The 19,606-nt window shown below is 41.7% G+C and overlaps 2 protein-coding genes across 7 annotated transcripts in view; both read right to left on the bottom strand.

Annotated features, from left to right (window-relative positions):
• The window catches only part of kcnn4 (potassium intermediate/small conductance calcium-activated channel, subfamily N, member 4), a 31,254-nt gene extending 25,505 nt beyond the window's left edge, over positions 1–5,749 (bottom strand). The window contains exon 1 of one of the 5 annotated variants that reach the window (XM_035423494.1): positions 5,060–5,749. In XM_035423494.1, the coding sequence (XP_035279385.1) occupies positions 5,060–5,518 (459 nt within the window). In that variant the 5' untranslated portion in view covers positions 5,519–5,749. Of the gene's footprint in view, positions 1–462; positions 605–2,714; positions 2,811–5,059 lie in introns of those variants that run through there. The other 4 variants (XM_035423483.1, XM_035423475.1, XM_035423512.1 and 1 more) reach the window with 4 other exon arrangements.
• A 1,264-nt stretch (positions 5,750–7,013) lies between these two features.
• si:dkey-79d12.5 (maternal B9.15 protein) lies at positions 7,014–17,552 on the bottom strand. Of its 2 annotated transcripts, none has more exons than XM_035394956.1 (5): positions 17,475–17,552; positions 12,051–12,229; positions 11,238–11,375; positions 10,175–10,532; positions 7,014–9,342 (listed from the first exon to the last, which is right to left on the bottom strand). In XM_035394956.1, exons 2-5 carry the CDS (start codon positions 12,221–12,223, stop codon positions 9,148–9,150), a joined length of 864 nt encoding a protein of 287 aa, XP_035250847.1. In that variant the 5' UTR covers positions 12,224–12,229; positions 17,475–17,552; the 3' UTR covers positions 7,014–9,147. The 2 variants fall into 2 exon arrangements, with proteins under 2 accessions (XP_035250847.1, XP_035250837.1); XM_035394946.1 differs by lacking the exon at positions 17,475–17,552 and adding an exon at positions 15,275–15,576.
• Between the last annotated feature and the right edge of the window lie 2,054 nt (positions 17,553–19,606).

Raw genomic sequence — 19,606 nt, 5'->3', positions numbered from 1 at the left:
AGTGATGTTTGATTAGACTATTTTGGAGGAAGTATACAACATTTCTGTTAAAATCAAAACAGTTGTGGTCACAAGGTTATTGATTTGATTTGGAATAACTTCATAGTCAATATTAATATTTCAAGAGTGACCCGTTGAAAATACTTTCTTATTCAGCTACAAGGCTGTCTTATATGCTAGACATGAATTTTGGTGTAATGTAAAGTAACCAGCAATTGACCAGGCCTACAGACGGAGACCTTCAATTATAACAGATTAGATGCCCACCTCGACACAAATATACAGGTGCTGATATTCACAGAAATACCATGACGTCAACGCACGCGACTGATGTTATGCAACAGGGAGATAATTTCATGTCTGTGATTTCATATAACAGTCAAAATCATTCTAAGACTGAAAACAACGTTAAGGCAATTGCATCACGCATAAGTTTTACCAAAGTGGTATTATGTGACGTACCTTGGCAAAATATAGCGTTTTCCACAATTTCATTGTTAGCATCTGCATCATGCCTATTTTTATCCAAAGGCAATTAGTCTCCACATAAGCGTAACGTTAATCTGAAACTGCATAATATCACAGCGAATTACTTGTTTTCGTATTCAAGCTTCGTTTTGTAATATTTTCCTTTAGGAAAACGAGACATTTTAAGAAGCCGCTTTTTTGAAAGCAGTTAATTTGTTGCACCTGTGCAACCACAGGGCCGTTCAGCCGGACGCTTCGTTGTTCTCGACAGCGGATTATAAGAAAACCATTTTCTATGTAATTGCGGTGGTTTGAAAGGAGCCGCGCGTATTTATCATATAGTTCTCAACCTACTTTCAGTCGGGAGATCAAACAGTATGTGGTTTCAGTTTTGCTGTTCTGATACATTACATGGTTGTATAAGTCACGCAATAAATATGCCAAACTGTGTAAATAGACTACTTGTGCACGAAAATATAAAGCACAGAGAATAACACGTGCAAAATCTAATAATTAAATAAATAGAAATGAGATTAAAACAGACAAACAAGTTTGCGGATGTGTTATCGGTTTACTATAGAAACACATCCTCTTGGCGAGCCCGCAGTGCTGACACGTGGTGACTCAGGAAACAGATTAGCACATAAAACGTTGTCTACTCTTGCGCTGAGTTGGTGTCATTTGAGAATAATCTATGCAGCGTCGTCAGTGAAATGAGTATCAGCAGGGCACTGTGCTACTTTTAATCACCGTAAATATGTATACAAAACGAGCTGTAACAATTCACCAAATAGTAGGGAAAGATACAGCTTGACCATAGGCAGTCAGAGTGGCATGCAAGGGAATTAAAATGTGTAGAAACTGCCCTAAATAGCCAATTTTTCTTTCTGACCTGGTGTTTAAAGAGTCGGCTTTCCAAGAGACTGTTATGGCTCACTGCACTGTCACGCCAACACAATACACAGGGAGGCCATTTATCAGCAGGGAAATTAATTGACTAAATTGCCAAAGGGCCATTTTCTGAAACAGCTTCACAATTTCCAAAAAAAAATATTTGGCCAAATAAAAAATCCTCCCGAAATGAATACCAATGGGCATAATAGGAAACACATTGTTTTTGATCCAGCATGTCTCGCATCAAAGAAAGCAACAATAAAACATAAAGAAAATAAATCACAGGTGTATGGGGCTCTACTGGACAGCATTACTTTCATCAATTCAGTATAACTGAACAATATGGCACAGAGACATGTAGGATTATCCAGAGGAAAGTTCACAGCAAAGTGCTGCTTTCTTCTGACCTTTTCTTTTTTTTCTTCTTTTTTTTAAAGCTATATGACTCTGGAAGGCTAGAATCTGGCGTCATTTAGAAATCTTGTATCTCCAGTTTGCACAGTTCTGCCGAATTGAACTGCACACCCATACGTCTTGTGCCCATAATTATTGGCATTCTCTCAGTTGTACTGAAAGGTGTTCCTCCTTCTCAGGATTATTATGAGATCAGTTAGCATGAATAACGGACAACCCTAGAGGGAGTGGGGGGACGTTTGCGATGAAAACGCACGGATCTTTCCTTGTCATGATGCAATTAAAATAATATATTTCCTGTGATGCACAGAAAACAAACTGCCCAAAACAATAATGACAAGCAGTCGCAGTTTTCCATCACACTCATGTGCTTACATTCCTACATAAATCCTATACCCTATATAAATTTATCCTATATAAATTGTGGCATACGTATTCAAAACATTTTCCCCCTATAGAATTAGCCATTTTCAGTTTTGGTAGCTGCACATCTACTCTGGGATCTAGAGATTAATTTCATTGCAAGAGGCAAATGAAGTCCTCTTCTATGCTGTGAAGACCTCATTGTTTGATATAGCACAGCATCCACAGGGGTCCCTAAAGGTAATTATCAAGTGGGCAATAAGGGCAGCATGTGCTGCTCAGTTAGACTGCTTACAGAGAAATGTAGCAGTGTTGGGTGTTCCAGCGCTGATGAAAAGGGCAAATCATTCTAAACATTACTTACAACAAACCACAAATAGTGTCGAACCGTATGTCATGTCGTAGTAATTGCAATGAATCATGCGTTGAATCATTACAGTCACCCGCAAATCTGTGCCAAGGGCCATACACGTGTTCCTATCATTCATCACATGTTGATAAAGGCAATGACGGTAATGTCGCTCGTAGTGTTATGGTGGTTGGAGACATACAAACAAGGTAGGCAGAAAACACACCTGCAATCCAGGGTCCCCAAACCTGGCCCTGAGGGGCCACTGGGCATGCTGGGTTTGTTTGTGGCTCGGTGCATAATTTATCAATTAAAGCAGCTAATTACACAGTTAACTCACTTCACCCGGTCAGAACTGAGTGCTGATTTTTAGGTGAAAAGAAAAACCAGCAGAACCTGTGGCTCTCCATGTCCTGGGTTGTTGACCCCCTACTTTAAGCCATTACTGGTTCCAAACCTGTTTTCCCAATTTTATCAAGGATTAGCAGCAAGGTGATTTTTAATTAATGCTTTCACATTACATAATGATCTTTTCATTAAAAAATTGTAATTATAAAAAAGACACTAGATTACATTTCATCATTTTGAAACCAACAGATCTGTGTTCATTTTTACCTGTTTACTCTTTGATTTATAAACAATTGATTCATTTTTTCCTTCACACATGCAGTTTGGTAGATTATTTTTGGTCATCACTAAACTTTCCAAATTGTGTTGGTAAATCTTGGGGGGGGATTTTCTTCCTGCTTCCACTCACTTCGGTGAGTACACAGAGTACTGTATATCACACTTCTCCTTTGGACAATATTAATGGTCCTTTGATTTTCTGATTTCTATTTTGTTTTGTTTGGATTTTACAGTAAGTCTGAGACTGCATGACTGTGTGACAATTTCCCGTTCTCCTTTGTTTTGGCAAATTAAAGTTTTTCAGTATAAAAAGCTGAGGCAGGCAGTCGATGGTATGTTTATTTGTTATAGTTATAGTTGTTTTATCTGAAAAGAGTGTATGCAACGGATACCAGCAACAATATCATCATCACTGAAATGCAGTGGTTTTGTAAATATACACCGCAAACTGACATTCCCTCTTTCTGTACAGATTATTATACTTATTATACTTGGTTATTGTGTGTTCCATCCTTGTACACAGTAAAATGTCCAGTGTTAATTCAACTCAGTGTACATTTGAGTCCAACAGGCACCATATGTTCTCTGTCAGAGTTTATTTATAATTGGACATTTTACTGTGAATGATTTTGACTCTCCATTCCAAATCCATGTTTTGCTTTCTAATTCTGACCATACTTTATAATATATTCATATTAACTGTTCTACTGTTTGCAAGCATTAAGGCATAAAACTATATCAGACATTTTTTTTCCCAATGATCAACCATTTTTCCAATGATCAAACAGAATATTACTTCTATGACTGCTGTTGGTATTTTGTGCAATACCACATGTCACAAGTATGCAAACCCTCAAGTGGCATGAATTCACCTGTGATACCAGTCGTGTTTCGCTTTCAACTAATGTTCGCCAAGTGCATTCTCTAATTCAGGGGTCTGCAACCTTTTTTTTGTTTTCACCTGAAAACCAACAACCAATTCAGACCCACAGCACCAGGTGAGGTGAGTTACTTTACTTTAATGAAGCAGTTAATGAGGCAATTTACAACAAATCCAGCAGGCCCAGTGACTGCCCAGTTGTAGAGTTCCACTCTTGTTCTACGTTGTATGAATAGAACACATGTACCCAGTTGGTTCCATGAACTAGGGCTGACTTAGAGTGTTTCAAAATTCTTAACTTTTCTCCACATATTTCAACATATGATGCAGACACCATCCTTAAACACACATATGGTAAATGGTAAAAGGTAAAAACACATATTTAACAGCGTAGTCTATTGTGTGAGGGTTTTCCTCTGTTTGTCCTGAGGGTGTACACCCCAGGCTTCGGTCAGACACTTGTGTCTCTAGTCTTCCAGGCATGCAGTTTAACCACCCTTTTGTGTCACTATCTAAGAATGTAGGATTGGCTTATATTGTTCAACATACAGTTCAGAATGGCCTCTAAACCAGATTTAGCTGCACTTATATTATGTAAATGCATTGTAGATTAACAATGAGCCACAGGTTGTGTTGATGACTTGAACTCTTATAATTACCTCATCCTTTTCATATACTGTCACAAATCCTTTTCTTATACAGCTAGAAATGTGAAATGAACATTCATATTTATAATTATACCCTATTGCTGTTTACATATAGTAACATAGTCAACTTCCAAGTTGTAGCATGTGGAAGCATGTAATTATGTCTGTTCATCTTGTTAATAAACACACGTCAAAAGTGACACCTTGAATTTTCTCATGAAGCCAACATCGAGACATTTAGTTGTCCCTTGACAAGGTAGGTACTAATCAGCCAATTCCCTAAACATTTACATTTACATCAAGTTGGTCAGTTTTGAAGCGGATTTGTCTCAGAAAAATGGATGCTACAAGTCATACTTGGAATGCTTAAATCATTTCCAGAGCATTTTTTCCCCAAAATAATTGACCTTTACATACCGGTAGATATATGACGGGGCAGAGTTCCGTATGTAGAATCATTAGTAGAATCCCAAGCAGCGCGATGCCCAGTGCCCATGCACAGAGTCGCTTCTTGTCCTCCAGTAAAAACTTTCTGTCTCTTAGTCTATAGAGGTTGTCTCCTTCAATCGGTAAAAATCTTTTACCCAGTGGAGATAACGGCACAGTGATCTCGGTTGTATCACCCCCGTTACGATTACTCGAACAGTCGCAATTTTTGCCGTCTGCTTTGGAGTTGGGGTGCAGGTTGCGGGCGGTCATCTCCATAGCGTGCGAGTGCGGGTTACCCCTCAGCTGGTTCTTTGCAGTCGCCGCCTTCTGCTGCTTCGTCCTCTCCTTGTCCTCCATCAGCACCGACCGTACTCTTCCCCCCGTTGCGGGCAGGCATAGCACGGCAAATGAACTCTTCCCCACCTTCACTTCCTCTTCGCCAGTCATGAAAGAAGCGGAGCTGGTCGACCAACTGTACTGCTGGACTGAAAACCACGAGTAAACTTGCGCACGGCGCGCGCACTGTCACTAGTTTACTACGCGCGCACAGTACTTATTTGCGTTGCCATAAGAGCGAGAATGTGCCAGTGCACAGAAGTTACTCCCTGTTGTGTCCCTCCTTTACGCATCACGGAAACACTCAGAAAAATATTGTGCTGCCTGATGTACTTCAGTAAATTACAGGAAGTTTTTTTTAGTTTCTGTCTTTCCGCCTGTTGTTTTTCGGTTTAGATGCTTCTAACTTGCCACCTGCAGATTGATTGTCTGCACTTTTTAAAATTTATTTTAAAATTTTAATACATTTAATATTTTATGTCATCACATTGACAGTCATACAAAGATAAATTTATAAAAATTCTAAAAATGCTCACTAGTCATTTGTGTTTTGCTTGGCGTTACTGGCTGCGCTCAAATATTTGGTTACCCCGTGGAGCAATTACCCCTATATGCATAATTGAATGCACGAATCCTATATCTGACTATTCTTTCAACAATGCCGTAATCAGGTACTGGTTGGGGACTGTTTTCACTGGCGTTGACCTTTACCGCTCGCTACTCTCCGAGAGCAGCACCGATAAATTATCAAAACGAAAACTTGACCATGACCTGCTGGGCACTGAGCCAGAGATCCGTGCCGCTGACTGTGGTTTAGGGACCAGGGAGGTTTAAAACTGAACTGTTGTTTCCCCAATGATACCATGGCCTTGGTGCGTATCAATTTTAAAAGAGAATCCAGTGTGTGTTGATAAGAGCTCCTTGATAACGGGAAACAAAACACGTCTGTCTCAGGTTCTCTTGCGCAAAAATGACCAATACGAAGAGCTGCTGAGCTCCAACTCCAGTCACATTCAGCATAAAGGTGCCTCTAGTGGAGAGGAAGTGGAATGCATCTACATACTGTACATATGCCAGAGACATTTCCAGAGACTATTCATGGACCGTGTGTGCTTCAGTGTTGTACTTCAGTAGCAGGTTTCACTTTTGCCGTATTTGTAGCAAGGAGCCACTGAGCTTAGAACTTTTGTACATTTATATCAATGAAAAGTGTGGATTTGCTGTGTCCAGCACACTGCCATAATCTGACAAGGCAAAGTTCTGATGTTTTTTTGTTGTTTTGAAATTGGAATCCACAATTCCTTTATTATAAAATCCAATACAGAATACACAGAAGACTTTACTGCATAAATGTTATACTTATACTTCAACTTAAATCTTTATAAAACCTAAAAAAAAAAGTCCTACAGTATCAGCAATCAAGAGGGCTCATTTTAATTGCACAGAATTTCACTTGGATGCATTGGCTTTCTCGGTCGAGCAGGGTAGTTACCAGTGCTTTTGAAATTCCCATGCTTTCGAATAACGCCTCATTGTCAATACAATGACTGGACCGATGCCAAGCCCTTTAAAATTCCACAAGCAAATTGAAACTCAGGACACCGCATTACGCACACACACAGCAATCTATAAATAATTTATTTTTTGAAAATTGAATCATGTGCAACTACCTTGAACTATAAATGTGACTGCCCAAACGCTCACACCTTGCTCTTTTCACCTGAATTTCTTAACTTTCAACTGTCTGGCAAAACAGGATCACCCTCGATTATGTACTACAAGACAAGTCACTGCTGGCAGCAAGAAGCCCACCTCACCCCCCACCCCCCAAAACCACCACAGGTTAGTGCTTCTGGAGGAAGTGAAGAGGAATTACGTCCTGACCTTGGTTTCTGTGACGCGTTGACCCCCACGCGGATCCTTCCGGAAAGGCTTCCTCTGTAAGGGCTGCTGACGGCAGCCACTGGAAATCTCATGCCATTTAAAAAAACACTACCAACAACAACAACAACAAAAAAAACCTGTTTTCAACATATTTATCTTTCTTACAGAGGTCATGAGCTCAGAGGATTCACAAACATAAAACTGAAGGGGGCCAGACTATAAACTTGACCTCAGATTGATACACAAATGCAGACAAAAAAAAAAAAAGCAACGGGGATTGTAGCTCAAGTTTCCTTGTGTGGTACAAAGCCTTAAAAACAAAACAAATTTTTTTTGTTTTGAGCCAAATCATCTGCCGACAGAAGAGAACAAATGTATTATTTCATATGGTTGTGTGCCTCTCCCTGTCAAGAATTACCCAAAGCAATATTCACTTCCAGTCACTTCCTGGATAGCACAATGGAGAGCCATTCCAAACACAGTGGCAGTTCCCTTTACAGAAGAGCACAGAGGAGACATTTCACTTGCTTCTGCATACAAATGAGTTGCAGGAATGGAAAATGCAGTCATAAGAAAACAACAGCGACTACCTTTTTTTCCAGTTGTGCTTCTTTTTAAGGAATTCATGCCCATTGTATAAAAATAGATGTTACATATCAAGACAAATTAGTGGTGTGAAACAGCTGTACATAGTGAATAAGCAAGTGGCAATAATCAAACTCAGCTGCTATGAGTCACAACAATTAATAAAATGTGCAGTACAAACAGGCAGAAAGAAAAATAAAAACGGTGACATACTACTTAAAAATCTGCATGGTATGAGCACCAAGAAAAAAATTTTTTTTATTACAGTTCATGATGATTGAAAGCGCAGTTAATCATCAGCTCAGCTTTAAAAAGCAGTGAGAACCACAGTGCAGCATTGCAAATTTGTTTCAAATTGCATTATTTTTTTACAAAGCAGTGTGTTCATTGCATCACATTCACCGCTTAGGAGACATTAGAAGACTGTATAAAAATAGAAATAAAAAATGATAAATTTGTACATAATTGGAATACCCATGTGGCAAACTCACCACACACAATTACTTCCCTGATGTACACACACAGCAGTGACTGTTAAAGATATACAAATACATGAAATATATTAAAAAACATTCTGCACAGAAAATAAAAATAAATACACAACACAACTGTAGAAATAAGAGAGAAAAAATCAATAAGTTAAAAACATGGCTTTTTTTGGCTGTGACCACAATGCCCCCTGTAGGTGATCAAATAAATTACAACACCCAACTAAAAGCTTGTTACACAATTTTGTATACAAGATGGGCTTTGTACAAAATGCTGGTTCAGGGTACATATATAAGCTCACTATTTTATCTAAAATGCATATAAAAGCAATATTGACACAGCTGGAAATCACATTACATAGGAATCATTGTTTTGTGCAGTGGTTGTGCTAGTCCAGTTCGGCAGATCAACATACTTCCACCTATTTTTTTTGCAGCAGGGAAGAGGTAATATTCGGACACAAGTCCGCTATGAAGGAATTAACAAAAGCAGACAGACTCACGTGTTATAAGGCTGGTAGTCAGATTTCAGCTGAGATGGAATAACAGTTTGACAGAACAATGCCACTCCTGGGGGTCATGCATCACCAAGTGCACACTTGTGATGCATCAGATTAAAAACTATTTTTATGGAGAAGCATCCGACCCAATGCTCTCCAAAACAATTAACTGCATTTGTTTACAAAATGAGATTTGGTAAAATATTGATGGTGTGTCCCCTAAAAGTAGCATCACAGGGTGCTGAGAAGAAGAGAGGTCCAGCTCTTCCCAGGCATGGCTGGCTTAGCCCTTCACTGCCCCCCAGGGCTGAAGGGAGGCCTGGGGCACGATGAACTGCGGGGGCGGGTTTGGAAGAACGTAGTACCCCAGGATGGGGGTTGCGGGAGGGGGACACACTGTGGAGAGGAACACCGGGCCCTTCTTCTTGTACTGGGGCCACATGGGAGCCGGGTAGTAATAGTACTGGAGGCTGGGGACCTGGGAAACAAACACACAGCAAGTTAAGAGCGGAGTTAAAAACACACTTCCTTAAAAACGCATTTGGTCGGCAGTTTCTTGTTTCTGTATTTACCTTTTTATTTTTTGCTTTACTTTTTTCCACTTATTTTTATTCTTGCTTAGTTAGCTGTTTTTGTTTTCACGCACGCTTATTGTGAAACACTGTGGGCTGCAATTCACTGTATAGCAATATGTCGCTGACCAAAGCACAAACTTACATGCACTTGTGGTCAGAGATGGCCGAGATGTGCTCATACCAGAAAAAAGCACAAGATGCATGTCATATCTATTGCATATTATTTATGTCCTGCATTGTATCCTACTGTTGCTCATAGTACTTTGTTAACTGTTGACAGTAAATGTGAAGCAATGCACTGTGATGTAATTGAGCTAGCTGGTGCAACACACCTGTGGTTCTTCACGTACCAAGAAGAAAAAAAAAAAGGTATCTTCTAAAAGTGTAACCTTTCTAAAAATCAGTTTCTTCATTGGGGGGGGGGGGGGGGGGGGTGAGGATTATCTAAAGCACATTACAGTAACCACAAATCAAATATTTTATTCGGCAAGTAGACCAAACACCGCTGTTCTGTAGAGAACAACGTACGCAAACTGTAAACCAAACCCTAAACCACGACTAAAACCAGCAGACCCTGCGACCTCTCCAGGACCAGGGTTAGAGAGCCCTGCTCTCCAGGAGAAACGGTGGACTTACGTGCTTCCACTAATGACCCCTCCTGAACCGACCATGGTTATGTTTTACTCCGCAGGTGCCCTACGTGCCGGTTATTCTTTCTTTGTTCGTGTTGCTTACCTGCGACTTCTTGCCGCCTTTACGAGAGTCTTTGGACTCCCTGGGTTCCCGGAGTCTGGGCTTCATGGCGATGACGAAAGGAGCGGCTCCCTCCTGCTTCGCACTCGTCCGTTCCTCTTTTTTCATCCCTCCCTCGCCGCCGCCGCTGTCGTCTCCCTCTTTCCCTTCCTCCTCGGCGTCGCTGGAGGCTGCGGAGCCGCAGTCGGAGGAGCTGGCGGAGTGATAGTCGGAGGTGTCCGGGTTCCCCGCGCCTCCCTCGCCGTCTCTCAGAGGCTCCACCCCCTCCTCCTCCTCCTCCTCCTGCGCGGTGCGCTCTTTAAAACGAGCGACCGTGAAGTATCGGCAGCCCTCCCCCTTCCTGCGCGATTAAACGGAGGAGAGCTCAGTTTTTCGCGGATTCTCCCAGTAAGAAGCGTGCACCAAGAAAGGGCGCCAAGGAGCCTGCGTATGAATTCGACCACAATTAACACAGAAAATTATCCCCCGACACAGGCTTTTGCTTGCGGTCACGGCCTTCCCTGCGCAGCAAAGACATTTTCGCATTTGTGACTGGAGTGCCCCGGAACCTCAGATAACCCCCTGGAGAGTCGCTCAGGACAGTGACCTTCACCTCCCCCCTTTACTGGCTATTCGTCGTTCCCTTTCTCCCCCAGTTGTTGATTTGCTTTCCCTTACTTCCGAAGAGTAACCTTCAGAGACTTCCAGTCCCAGGGACACTGTGGTATATTTTTTTTGTGCGCCTCGCAAGCGCACGCACTCACGCACGCACGGGCGCACATATTCCCCATTCTGTTCTCCGACTTCCCCACCCCCAACCCCCTCTGTCCAGACATGCAGTGCATTAGCTGGCTGGGGGAGCGGCCAGACAGGCGCCGTCAACGGTGTGAACAGGGGCATTGCTCCCTCTCTGTCTGGTGAGCATGACAAACACACACCCACACACACACACACACGCACACACACATATACACATACACATACACACACACACACACACATACACGCACACACACACACACACACATATACACATATACACACACACACGCACACAGGCGCTCACCTCGCGCACACATCCAGGGGGTCGATCCAGAGCGTGAGCTCGTGGGGCAGGGCCAGTTCAGACGGCTTCAGGCCGCTCTCCGCACAGGCCTTCAGCACTGGCTCATCGCATGGCCCCCTCCTGTCTATCCGGATACACCTGGAGGGAGTTGAGACGCAACACACCGTGAGTCACAGAACGAGTCACAGAGCGGGTCACAGTGTGAGTCACAGAACGAGTCACAGAGCGGGTCACAGTGTGAGTCACAGCGCTCCAGGGCCCAGGTGCACAGGGCATCTCTCACAGTGCTTCAGAGTAGCCCACTGTCCATATCCCAGCCTTATCCATCATGAGCCAAAAAGGCTATACCAGGTCTAGACAGGAGGGGAGAGCAGGTTTTTGAGCCCACAATTCACCCACGCCTAATAATCTAATAGCTCTATACACTGATGAGGGCTTAACCATAGATCAAACCACAGAAAAGTGCTTCATATAGGGACACAAGGGTAGTCTTAAACTTATGTTCCAAACTTGCATTAAAAAAAACGTCAATTAAAAAACGACACGGCTAATTAATAATTAATATCAAGCAGAATCAGGAATGAAATCCATAAACAGAAATGGCTCTCCTATCAGACAATCCCTGGGCTTGTCTGAGAAGCAGACACCTACTATAAGATAAGTTAAAATCAAAGTACAGACAGAATTATTATTATAATTTTTTTTTTTTTTACCCCCAAAGTAGCAGAGGTAGTTTGTCGCTCTGTGATGAAAAACGAAAGAGGCGCAGGCGTGCCTTGCTCTGCCTCGGCTTCCTCCGTTCCGCAGGGTTACCTGAAAGCCTGGCCCTTGCTGGGGTTGTCGGGGTACCAGTGGCGGGCGTACTTCTCGCAGAGCAAGTCCTTCAGCTTCTCCGCGAAGCGCCTGGCCCTCGTCTCGTCCACGCCGCCGCGCTCGTGGGCGAGGCGCCTGAGGAACTCCACTCCGGCGTTCACCTCTCTTTTCATTTCACCCTAAGGGGGGAGGGGGGGGCAAACACGCCCATCAAAAGCTGCGAACAACGTAGACCAAAGTGGGAGATTTCCCCAAAGTGCGCGGACAACCGTTTCTTTGCTTTAAATTTGCATTTTTGGAACGGTCTGTTCAGTGTACTGAACTTTCTAGACTAGTTGCTCCAACTTGTGTTCCTTCACCGGTCTCTTTTCAACTGACGTGCCTGTGATTTACCTGTGAACTGGCTTTCATCACACTGCGTGCTTTATTTCCCCAATACATGTAATGAACTTTCAGCTGAAACGCATGAATAGTGTAACATAAATGATCACGGCTTGACACTTCGTAGGTCTTTTGTAGCATGGAAGAAATATGTGCTACATTACAAAACAACGGCTTTCATGGGCAGTGATGGCCTTCGTTGACAGCCTACTGCAGTGATACCGGTATAGTTTTGGCATGTGAAATGGGACGAAATTTTCAGTAAAGTCAAATGCGATGCAAATCTGCAGCAAAAGCAGTCCTCTGCTTGAACATTGACGCAATACAGTCGATATGCAAACCGCTTCTGACAGAACAGGAGAAACATTTCCACTGATTGCGATTTAACACGAGCCAACAACGGAGCACAGTGAGTGTGTTGCACACAACAGGACCTAAACCTGTGTGAAAACCTCCACTCAGATGGATAACTCAGTGAGAAACTGTACACTACAAGACAGAAAAACTCTTGTTAAAACGGTTTATTCATGGTAAGGGTTAGGCCTACTTATCACACAAATATACCCATTAGAGAGACACACCCGGGCTGTTATCAAGGTATTTCCTCCCAAACAGAGGTGCGGTCTGTTATTATGTATATGGACCAATGACACAGCACACATATGAAAGAAAATCAGAGAACTGCCATTACTGAATCGTACTAGAATAACCATACGAAAAGAGGCTGGTATTTTGCAAGATTTTGCAACACAGCAAAAATTTGACAAAAAAAAAAAAAACCCAGCCCACAGCTGTAAACCTCTTCCTGGAAGTGACACACTGTTTTTCACTGGTTTGCTTGTTGACCAAATTAAAGCAGCGGCTGCATAACTCAACTAACCAACAAACTAAAATAAGCTGCCGATATCATTGCCAGTTGTCTCCTTACATCTGCAGCTACATTTACTGTATACAAAAGCAATGTCTTTTAAATCTTCCACGTAAACCTTCAAGTTGTATCTCAGTTTCACCCATTCATTTAAAAAATCCACACATTTACAAAACTGATATTATTGCAAAAATCTATACAGCATCTAGGCTTAAAATGTGATTCTATTTACATTCACCTGTGTAAAGTATTTTTACGTTTTAGATCCCCTTGTGTACAGTATAGCTAGTTTTATAGCTAGTTTTAAGACAGCAAAGACCAGGCACAGCGTGTACTGTTAATCAGGTATGAAAACTGTTCTTGTTATTGAACTGCTGCTGCTGCAAAAAGAAAGGCCTAGGTCTATTACGCCTAGGATAATACGGTGAGAACTTTTAAGGTAAAATTAACAAGTGACACGAATCGGCTTTTTGCAGTCTCACTTTATTTTCATAAAGTTTGATAACACGTTTGAAAACAAAGTAACAGCACGTTTCAAGGCAAGACACTGATAAGCTGCATAGTTAAATCCATGAAAATGAACTATGCGTGACGTCAAAACTACGACCCATCTTTCGCACGGCAGGGGGAAATAGGTAACAAAGACTTGTCTCACATTAGGCTACTCTTGAATGTATAGCCCACATTTTTATACACCGATGGCTTAATATTTAAACCACATCGTTCTTGCGTTTAGGCCTACTAACAGGCATGATTTTAATGCCTACCACGATTATTATCACTCTCACTCAAGCCATCAAAAACAGTGGTTTGCGAAAGGTGATGACAGCTGCTGAAACGGTAGACACCTGAGTCATCACTCACAGACACTGACTCAAACAAAGACTGTACCCTTTCGATTTCATCTAAGCACTGGAATGTCAGTCAGCCACTGTGTTGCGATATTATATCTGGTTCAGAAAACAACCTCTCGTACTTTTTAAGAACAGTGGTATCAGTTTAAAGGTTATGGGGAGGGTTATTTCCATATGCACCGGCCACGCAAAACAAGCGCTTCGGTTCTGTTGGATCGTACACGCTCTTATCTACTTCGGTAGCCAGGCTAATTAAATATCGCTTTGGTTAACTTCTGAGATAGCATGCGACAGATGAACACATGCGCGCACGATAAAGCGTTCCAGAAGATCTTAGCTAAATTCATTCGTCTAGAAAGTCAACTGAAAGTTTTGCCAAGTTATATTAGTGTAATAGGTACTACCAAACCGTGCAAAACGGTGACATTCAGCAAAAATGTGTTTCCGTTAATCAGATAACAAGTGAAGCCGATGTGTTTATTATCAGTGTACATATCAAGAATAATAAACAACTAAAAGTTCATACGGCTATACTGACAAAGAAGTGATGAGAGTTGAAAATACCATGTAAATACGGAAATCATAACTCCCTACACATCATGTAACGTTTAACTGGCTAACGTAACGGTTGTCATCATCTATGCTGCAGTGTACCAAGTAGCTGGGGAAAATACTTTTAAATAGCATGTCCATAGAGAGTGTGCTGTACAGCTAGCCTAACCTCGTTGATTTTTCTTATGGTCAATTTCATGGAATTTCCACATGGTTACTCGGGCCGAGGGGGGTTCACATATACTGAAACCCACTGTCCATCACTTTCCGCGTCGAGTTCATCCACCTGATTTATCAGTATTCTATTTTTCTTAACTGTCACGTTTACAACAATGTCTTCGACAATTTCTTAGACAAAGAATGATATATGACCCACCGCGTAATCCTTTCGTGGGCATCGAACGTGTTACAAAAACTTCACTTCAGCACGTTACTACTACTGAATTTCGATCCCATAAGTTTACGATAGCTAGCTAACTAAAGTTAGACCAATTCAATAAGTTATAACGTTAGAAAAACTCATTCATTCATCCTCTGTAACAACTATAGCATCTGTGTGTTGAACTTACCAGGTAGAGCTCTCCGCTTGTTCTGAAAATCCACTATGATTGATGATGTCTGGTTGTAATGTAAACTCGCGCTTTCCTGATTTTCTAATTTTCACCTGTTTGGTTATAGCTCCCTCGCTGTATGAGCTGCTTCCTTGTTCTGTGTAGTCAACGGTCTTCGTTATCGTAGCATTGTGTACAAGACTTCTGCGGGAAACGTATTATTACCGTCAGTGATTGAACGTATGACTCACTTCCTTATTCAGCTTCATGAGCAACACCAGAACCCCACGCTTACTATGGTGTAGTGATGATTTGTCTCAGCCCAAATATGGCAAACTCCCGGCTGGGACAGTCGGTTACCATAATATGACTATGCAATGTGCAGTTTATTTTTACTTTACAGGATACAACTATTTACAATATTGTTTACGACGCACCACGTTTCTTTTTAGGACTTGGTCTACCTTTTCGTAGGCCGGTGTGTTATTTTCGTACAGTACGCCAAATCGCCAAGTCGTTTTACAATTTGGTTGCTGTTTAATACATCGCTCTTATTTTAGTACTTACGGTAACTTGAATTCTGGGGTGTGGCGTGTTAGCCTTGTTGTAAAAGTAACGTGGAAGCGTGATACTTTGATGCAATCTTAAGCAATCACGGGTTTATGCCTTTCCAGTCGAATTTGTTGCATAGTTTAACCGTGCGGACCGAAAAGGCTGTATAACCGAGTTTTTTTTGGTTTCTGTTTTTTTTTTAACTCTGTTGAATGGGATAATTTACATCTGGCATTGGTAAAAACTGCATGCAGGTTGATGTACTTAAGTTTACAACAACCTCAATTGGTTTACTCGAGGAGAAATGTATGTACCTGATTTTACATATAGGCCTAGTCAGCTTTACGGTCTTAGAGGGCTTTCTTAATTGGGAGCCCAGGTTTACTTCAAGGCGTTATGCTGGAAATCGTCACAAGTGTTAACAAACCGCAAGGGGATTTTCCAATATCAACTGAAAAATAGTTAAGTTGCCCGTGAAACTAATCAGAGTAATGACCAGAAAATTCCCTGTTTGTTTCGTGGGCTTTTTATCTTCAGTGTTGTCGTTCTTAAGCCAGTGTAACGCATGTTCAATTGGATTCAGGTCAGGTGATTGACTTGGCCAGTCAAGAACATATTGCACCTTTTGGCCCTGAAAAATTCCTTGATTACTTTCGCAGTATGTTTGGGGTCACCTTAAAATTGAAGTAACAATCAAAACCAGAGGCTGCAGGTAACCTCAGAGGCTTCCCAGCCCTTTGAAACACTAAAAACCCATAGAGATTTAGAATTTATGTGCATAGTTTGAAGATTATATGAGCTTCAGATGAAGCAGAATGTCTAAAAAGGTAATCCATGCCGAGCAACACAAGTACAAAAAGTTAAATTCTCTTCCGAATTATACTGTAGGATAGAGAGAATTATGAAACATTCATGATAAAAAAGGCTGTTTATGGATGGCAAACATTAAGGGGTGTGGCCATTAAAGTGTAGGTGGCAAAACTTACTCCTTCGCAATGTCAGTTTCCAGAGCAACGTGAGACAACTAACAGCTCCAATAAGACCAAGTAGTCCGTGCACAAATTACAGGTGCATCTGTCACAATTACTAAAAAATTATGAAATGTGGCCAGCTGAATGTTGTTGAAAATTATGACAACATATTCCAAATACAAACGAACTGCTTCGGCAAAGAGGAATTGTGATCGAAAGTCAAAGCTCACAGGGACACACAGATGCAGATGATTAACAGGATAGTTATGAACCCCCCCCCCCCCCCCCCCCCCCCCCCACAACAAAAAAAAGAATCTGGCCTGAAACATGACCACAGACTTGAATCTACGCCTTCGTGAACCTGCCTCAACAAAAGTGGTATGCCGTGAGCTTGGCGAAGCTGGTATTTATGGCGAGGCTGCCATTCAGAAACCATTTGTGTCCAAGGCTAATGCACAAAGGCGCATAACCTGGTGTATAGGGCATTAGACCTGGACCACTGAGCAGTGGAAAAAAAAAGTCATATGATCTGATGAGCTCTCTTTTGCTTTTTTATCCCTTTCGTCTAAATGGCTTTACGTTTAGAGAAAGCCAAAGGGAGCCTGCAACCCACAATCTCTGTTGCCAACTAAGAATCCCCTCAGACACGTGAAACAGCAGACGTATCTGAGCGGCGAAGGAACGCGTACTCTTACCTGGCACTGCTGGAATGGGATTCATTTAACGTGGTCTCGGTTAGCCGACTACAAAATAACGTTTTAAGCTTTCCTCTGTGCTAACAGTTGTACGTAGGAGGAGACTGCAAATGCGGAACTAAAGCTTCTTTCCGCCAGTACTGTGGTTCTGTACAGAATGCTGTCTATTTTGCTAGACGCGGACGTCCCCGGCCCGTGTAGCCTACAAAGGTACAATTGTGTATCTCGTGATGGCACTACTTTGTAGGCGAGTGACTACGGGATGCTGAGTTCTGTGTGTATGTTAGGACTGTAAAACTGCTCGGAATGCAGTGGTTTAGAGTCAAAGAAGAATGCCAGGTTAAAGGGAATGCAATTTATTATGCAGTATGTTCAACGATGGCAGTATACTTTGGTGCACTGCAAAATGTAAGTAGTGAAATGGCTGTACACAAAGGGCACCCAGGAGGTCAAGTTTTATCCCATGATGTGTCCATAATCCAAGATAACACCCCTCAAACACAAATTCAAGGGTAGTTTCATGAACACCAGGATAAAGTTAAATCCCTTCCACCAGCTCTAAACATCAAACAAACATTATAAGTTGTTCTGGAGTGCAGAGTGTGAAGATGGTTTCCACCTCCTTCACCCCATAGACCTAAAGGCTTTCCTTCGTCAAGAATGGTCCAGTACCTCACTACACTAAGTTCAGAACTTGTAGTACAGCATTCCAAGAAGGCTCAAAACTGTTCTGAAGATTAAAGGGTGGCTATACTCCTTAGTGGTTCATTCTTATCCATATACTATTAGGTGTTACCGTTGTTCTGTTCAGTCCCTATATGTGTTGCATTTATTAACACTATCGCCAACAAGTTACATTAGCCAATGATAATTAACTATTTTAGGTGGAAAAATACGGGTGGCACCTGGGGTAGCCAATCAAATATCACATTTCAGAGTGCTATTGCTAGGCTGAAGCAGAAAAAGGCCAATCCTAGTCGCTAAAATTGGCGTTGCCCAAATATAATGCAGTTTTTACTGAATCCTGTACGGATACTGAAATCTGTGCCTTTCTGTGCTCCATGTCAGTTCTGTGCTGTAGATATCCATATCCGTGCCTCTCTGGTTTGCTGATTTACATCCCGTGGCAACAGTCGAGGCTACTCAAATGCTGCTACTGTAAATGTGACACGTTTACATGTGAAGCAAAAATAGTAAAACACATCACGTTGTCAAGCCTTCCTCTTTTAAATATTTCATCGGGTGGTGAGAATTTGTTTCAGTTCCTGTCCGCTCACGGCTGTTAACACTTTGATGTTAACAAAACCCATGGCTACAGAGTGTTCACAGTCTCACCTCAAGAGTCAGTTAATGTGGTGTTTTTGGTCTGCCAAGGTTTCTAGAATTCACATTCTCAGTGAGATATAATAATAATAATAATAATAATACATTTATTTTATATAGCGCTTTTCATGAACTCAAAGACGCTTTACAATAGGTGGTACATACATACATATATACATACATACAATGAAACATACAATTCAGAGAAGGAAAAAAATATATATATATGGCCGTTCTTTTTCGTTTCTGGGTCATGCGTAAGTGTATACGTCTCAGTAGTGTGTGTGCCTATTAAAGTCCTCTGAGTTAGTAATGCTCATGAAAAAACAAATAAACAATTTGAGTACAATGTCTATAGTAAGTTAGCTGCCTTTAGGTTACTGTAGCATTATATTGTTTGTGTTTTTAAAAATCGAGAGTTCTATCTATGTATCATATATTATCATATTGGGACCATATGTACTCTGTAAGAGTAGATTTAACGCTGAACATTTGACTGTGCAACGACGTCAGGCACTTGCAAGCATTTGTAAGAATCATCCAAGAGAGATGTACGCACTTCCTCCAGGTGTCACTTGCTCTCTCCATGTAGAACTGTGTGAAATGCATGGGTGTGGAATAGTTTCTGGCTTGCTGGCAGCTGAAATGTAGGCTAGCTGCAGCTGAACTGCATGCACTGCTGATGTGCAGATGGCATAGAAGCGACTTGTAGATTTGAGATTCCAAACTGGGGAGAAAATTTTAAAAAGGGGGGCAGGGAAGGGGATTGTCTTCAGAATGAATGCTTTGTTTGCTTTTAAGCTCAGAAG

This window comes from Anguilla anguilla, chromosome 1 (assembly GCF_013347855.1).
Source record: "Anguilla anguilla isolate fAngAng1 chromosome 1, fAngAng1.pri, whole genome shotgun sequence".
Classification (NCBI taxonomy): domain Eukaryota; kingdom Metazoa; phylum Chordata; class Actinopteri; order Anguilliformes; family Anguillidae; genus Anguilla; species Anguilla anguilla.
Note: the sequence above shows the minus strand (reverse complement) of the source record. Positions and strands in the feature narration are given on the sequence as shown.

Coding starts and splice junctions, on each gene's coding strand:
- si:dkey-79d12.5 (XM_035394956.1), bottom strand. CDS start 12,223: ATGAAAAGAGAGGTGAACGCCGGAGTGGAGTTCCTCAGGCGCCTCGCC. Junction 11,376..12,050: donor AGCAAGGGCCAGGCTTTCAG/GTAACCCTGCGG, acceptor AACTCCCTCCAG/GTGTATCCGGATAGACAGGA. Junction 10,533..11,237: donor CCCCTGGATGTGTGCGCGAG/GTGAGCGCCTGT, acceptor TTAATCGCGCAG/GAAGGGGGAGGGCTGCCGAT.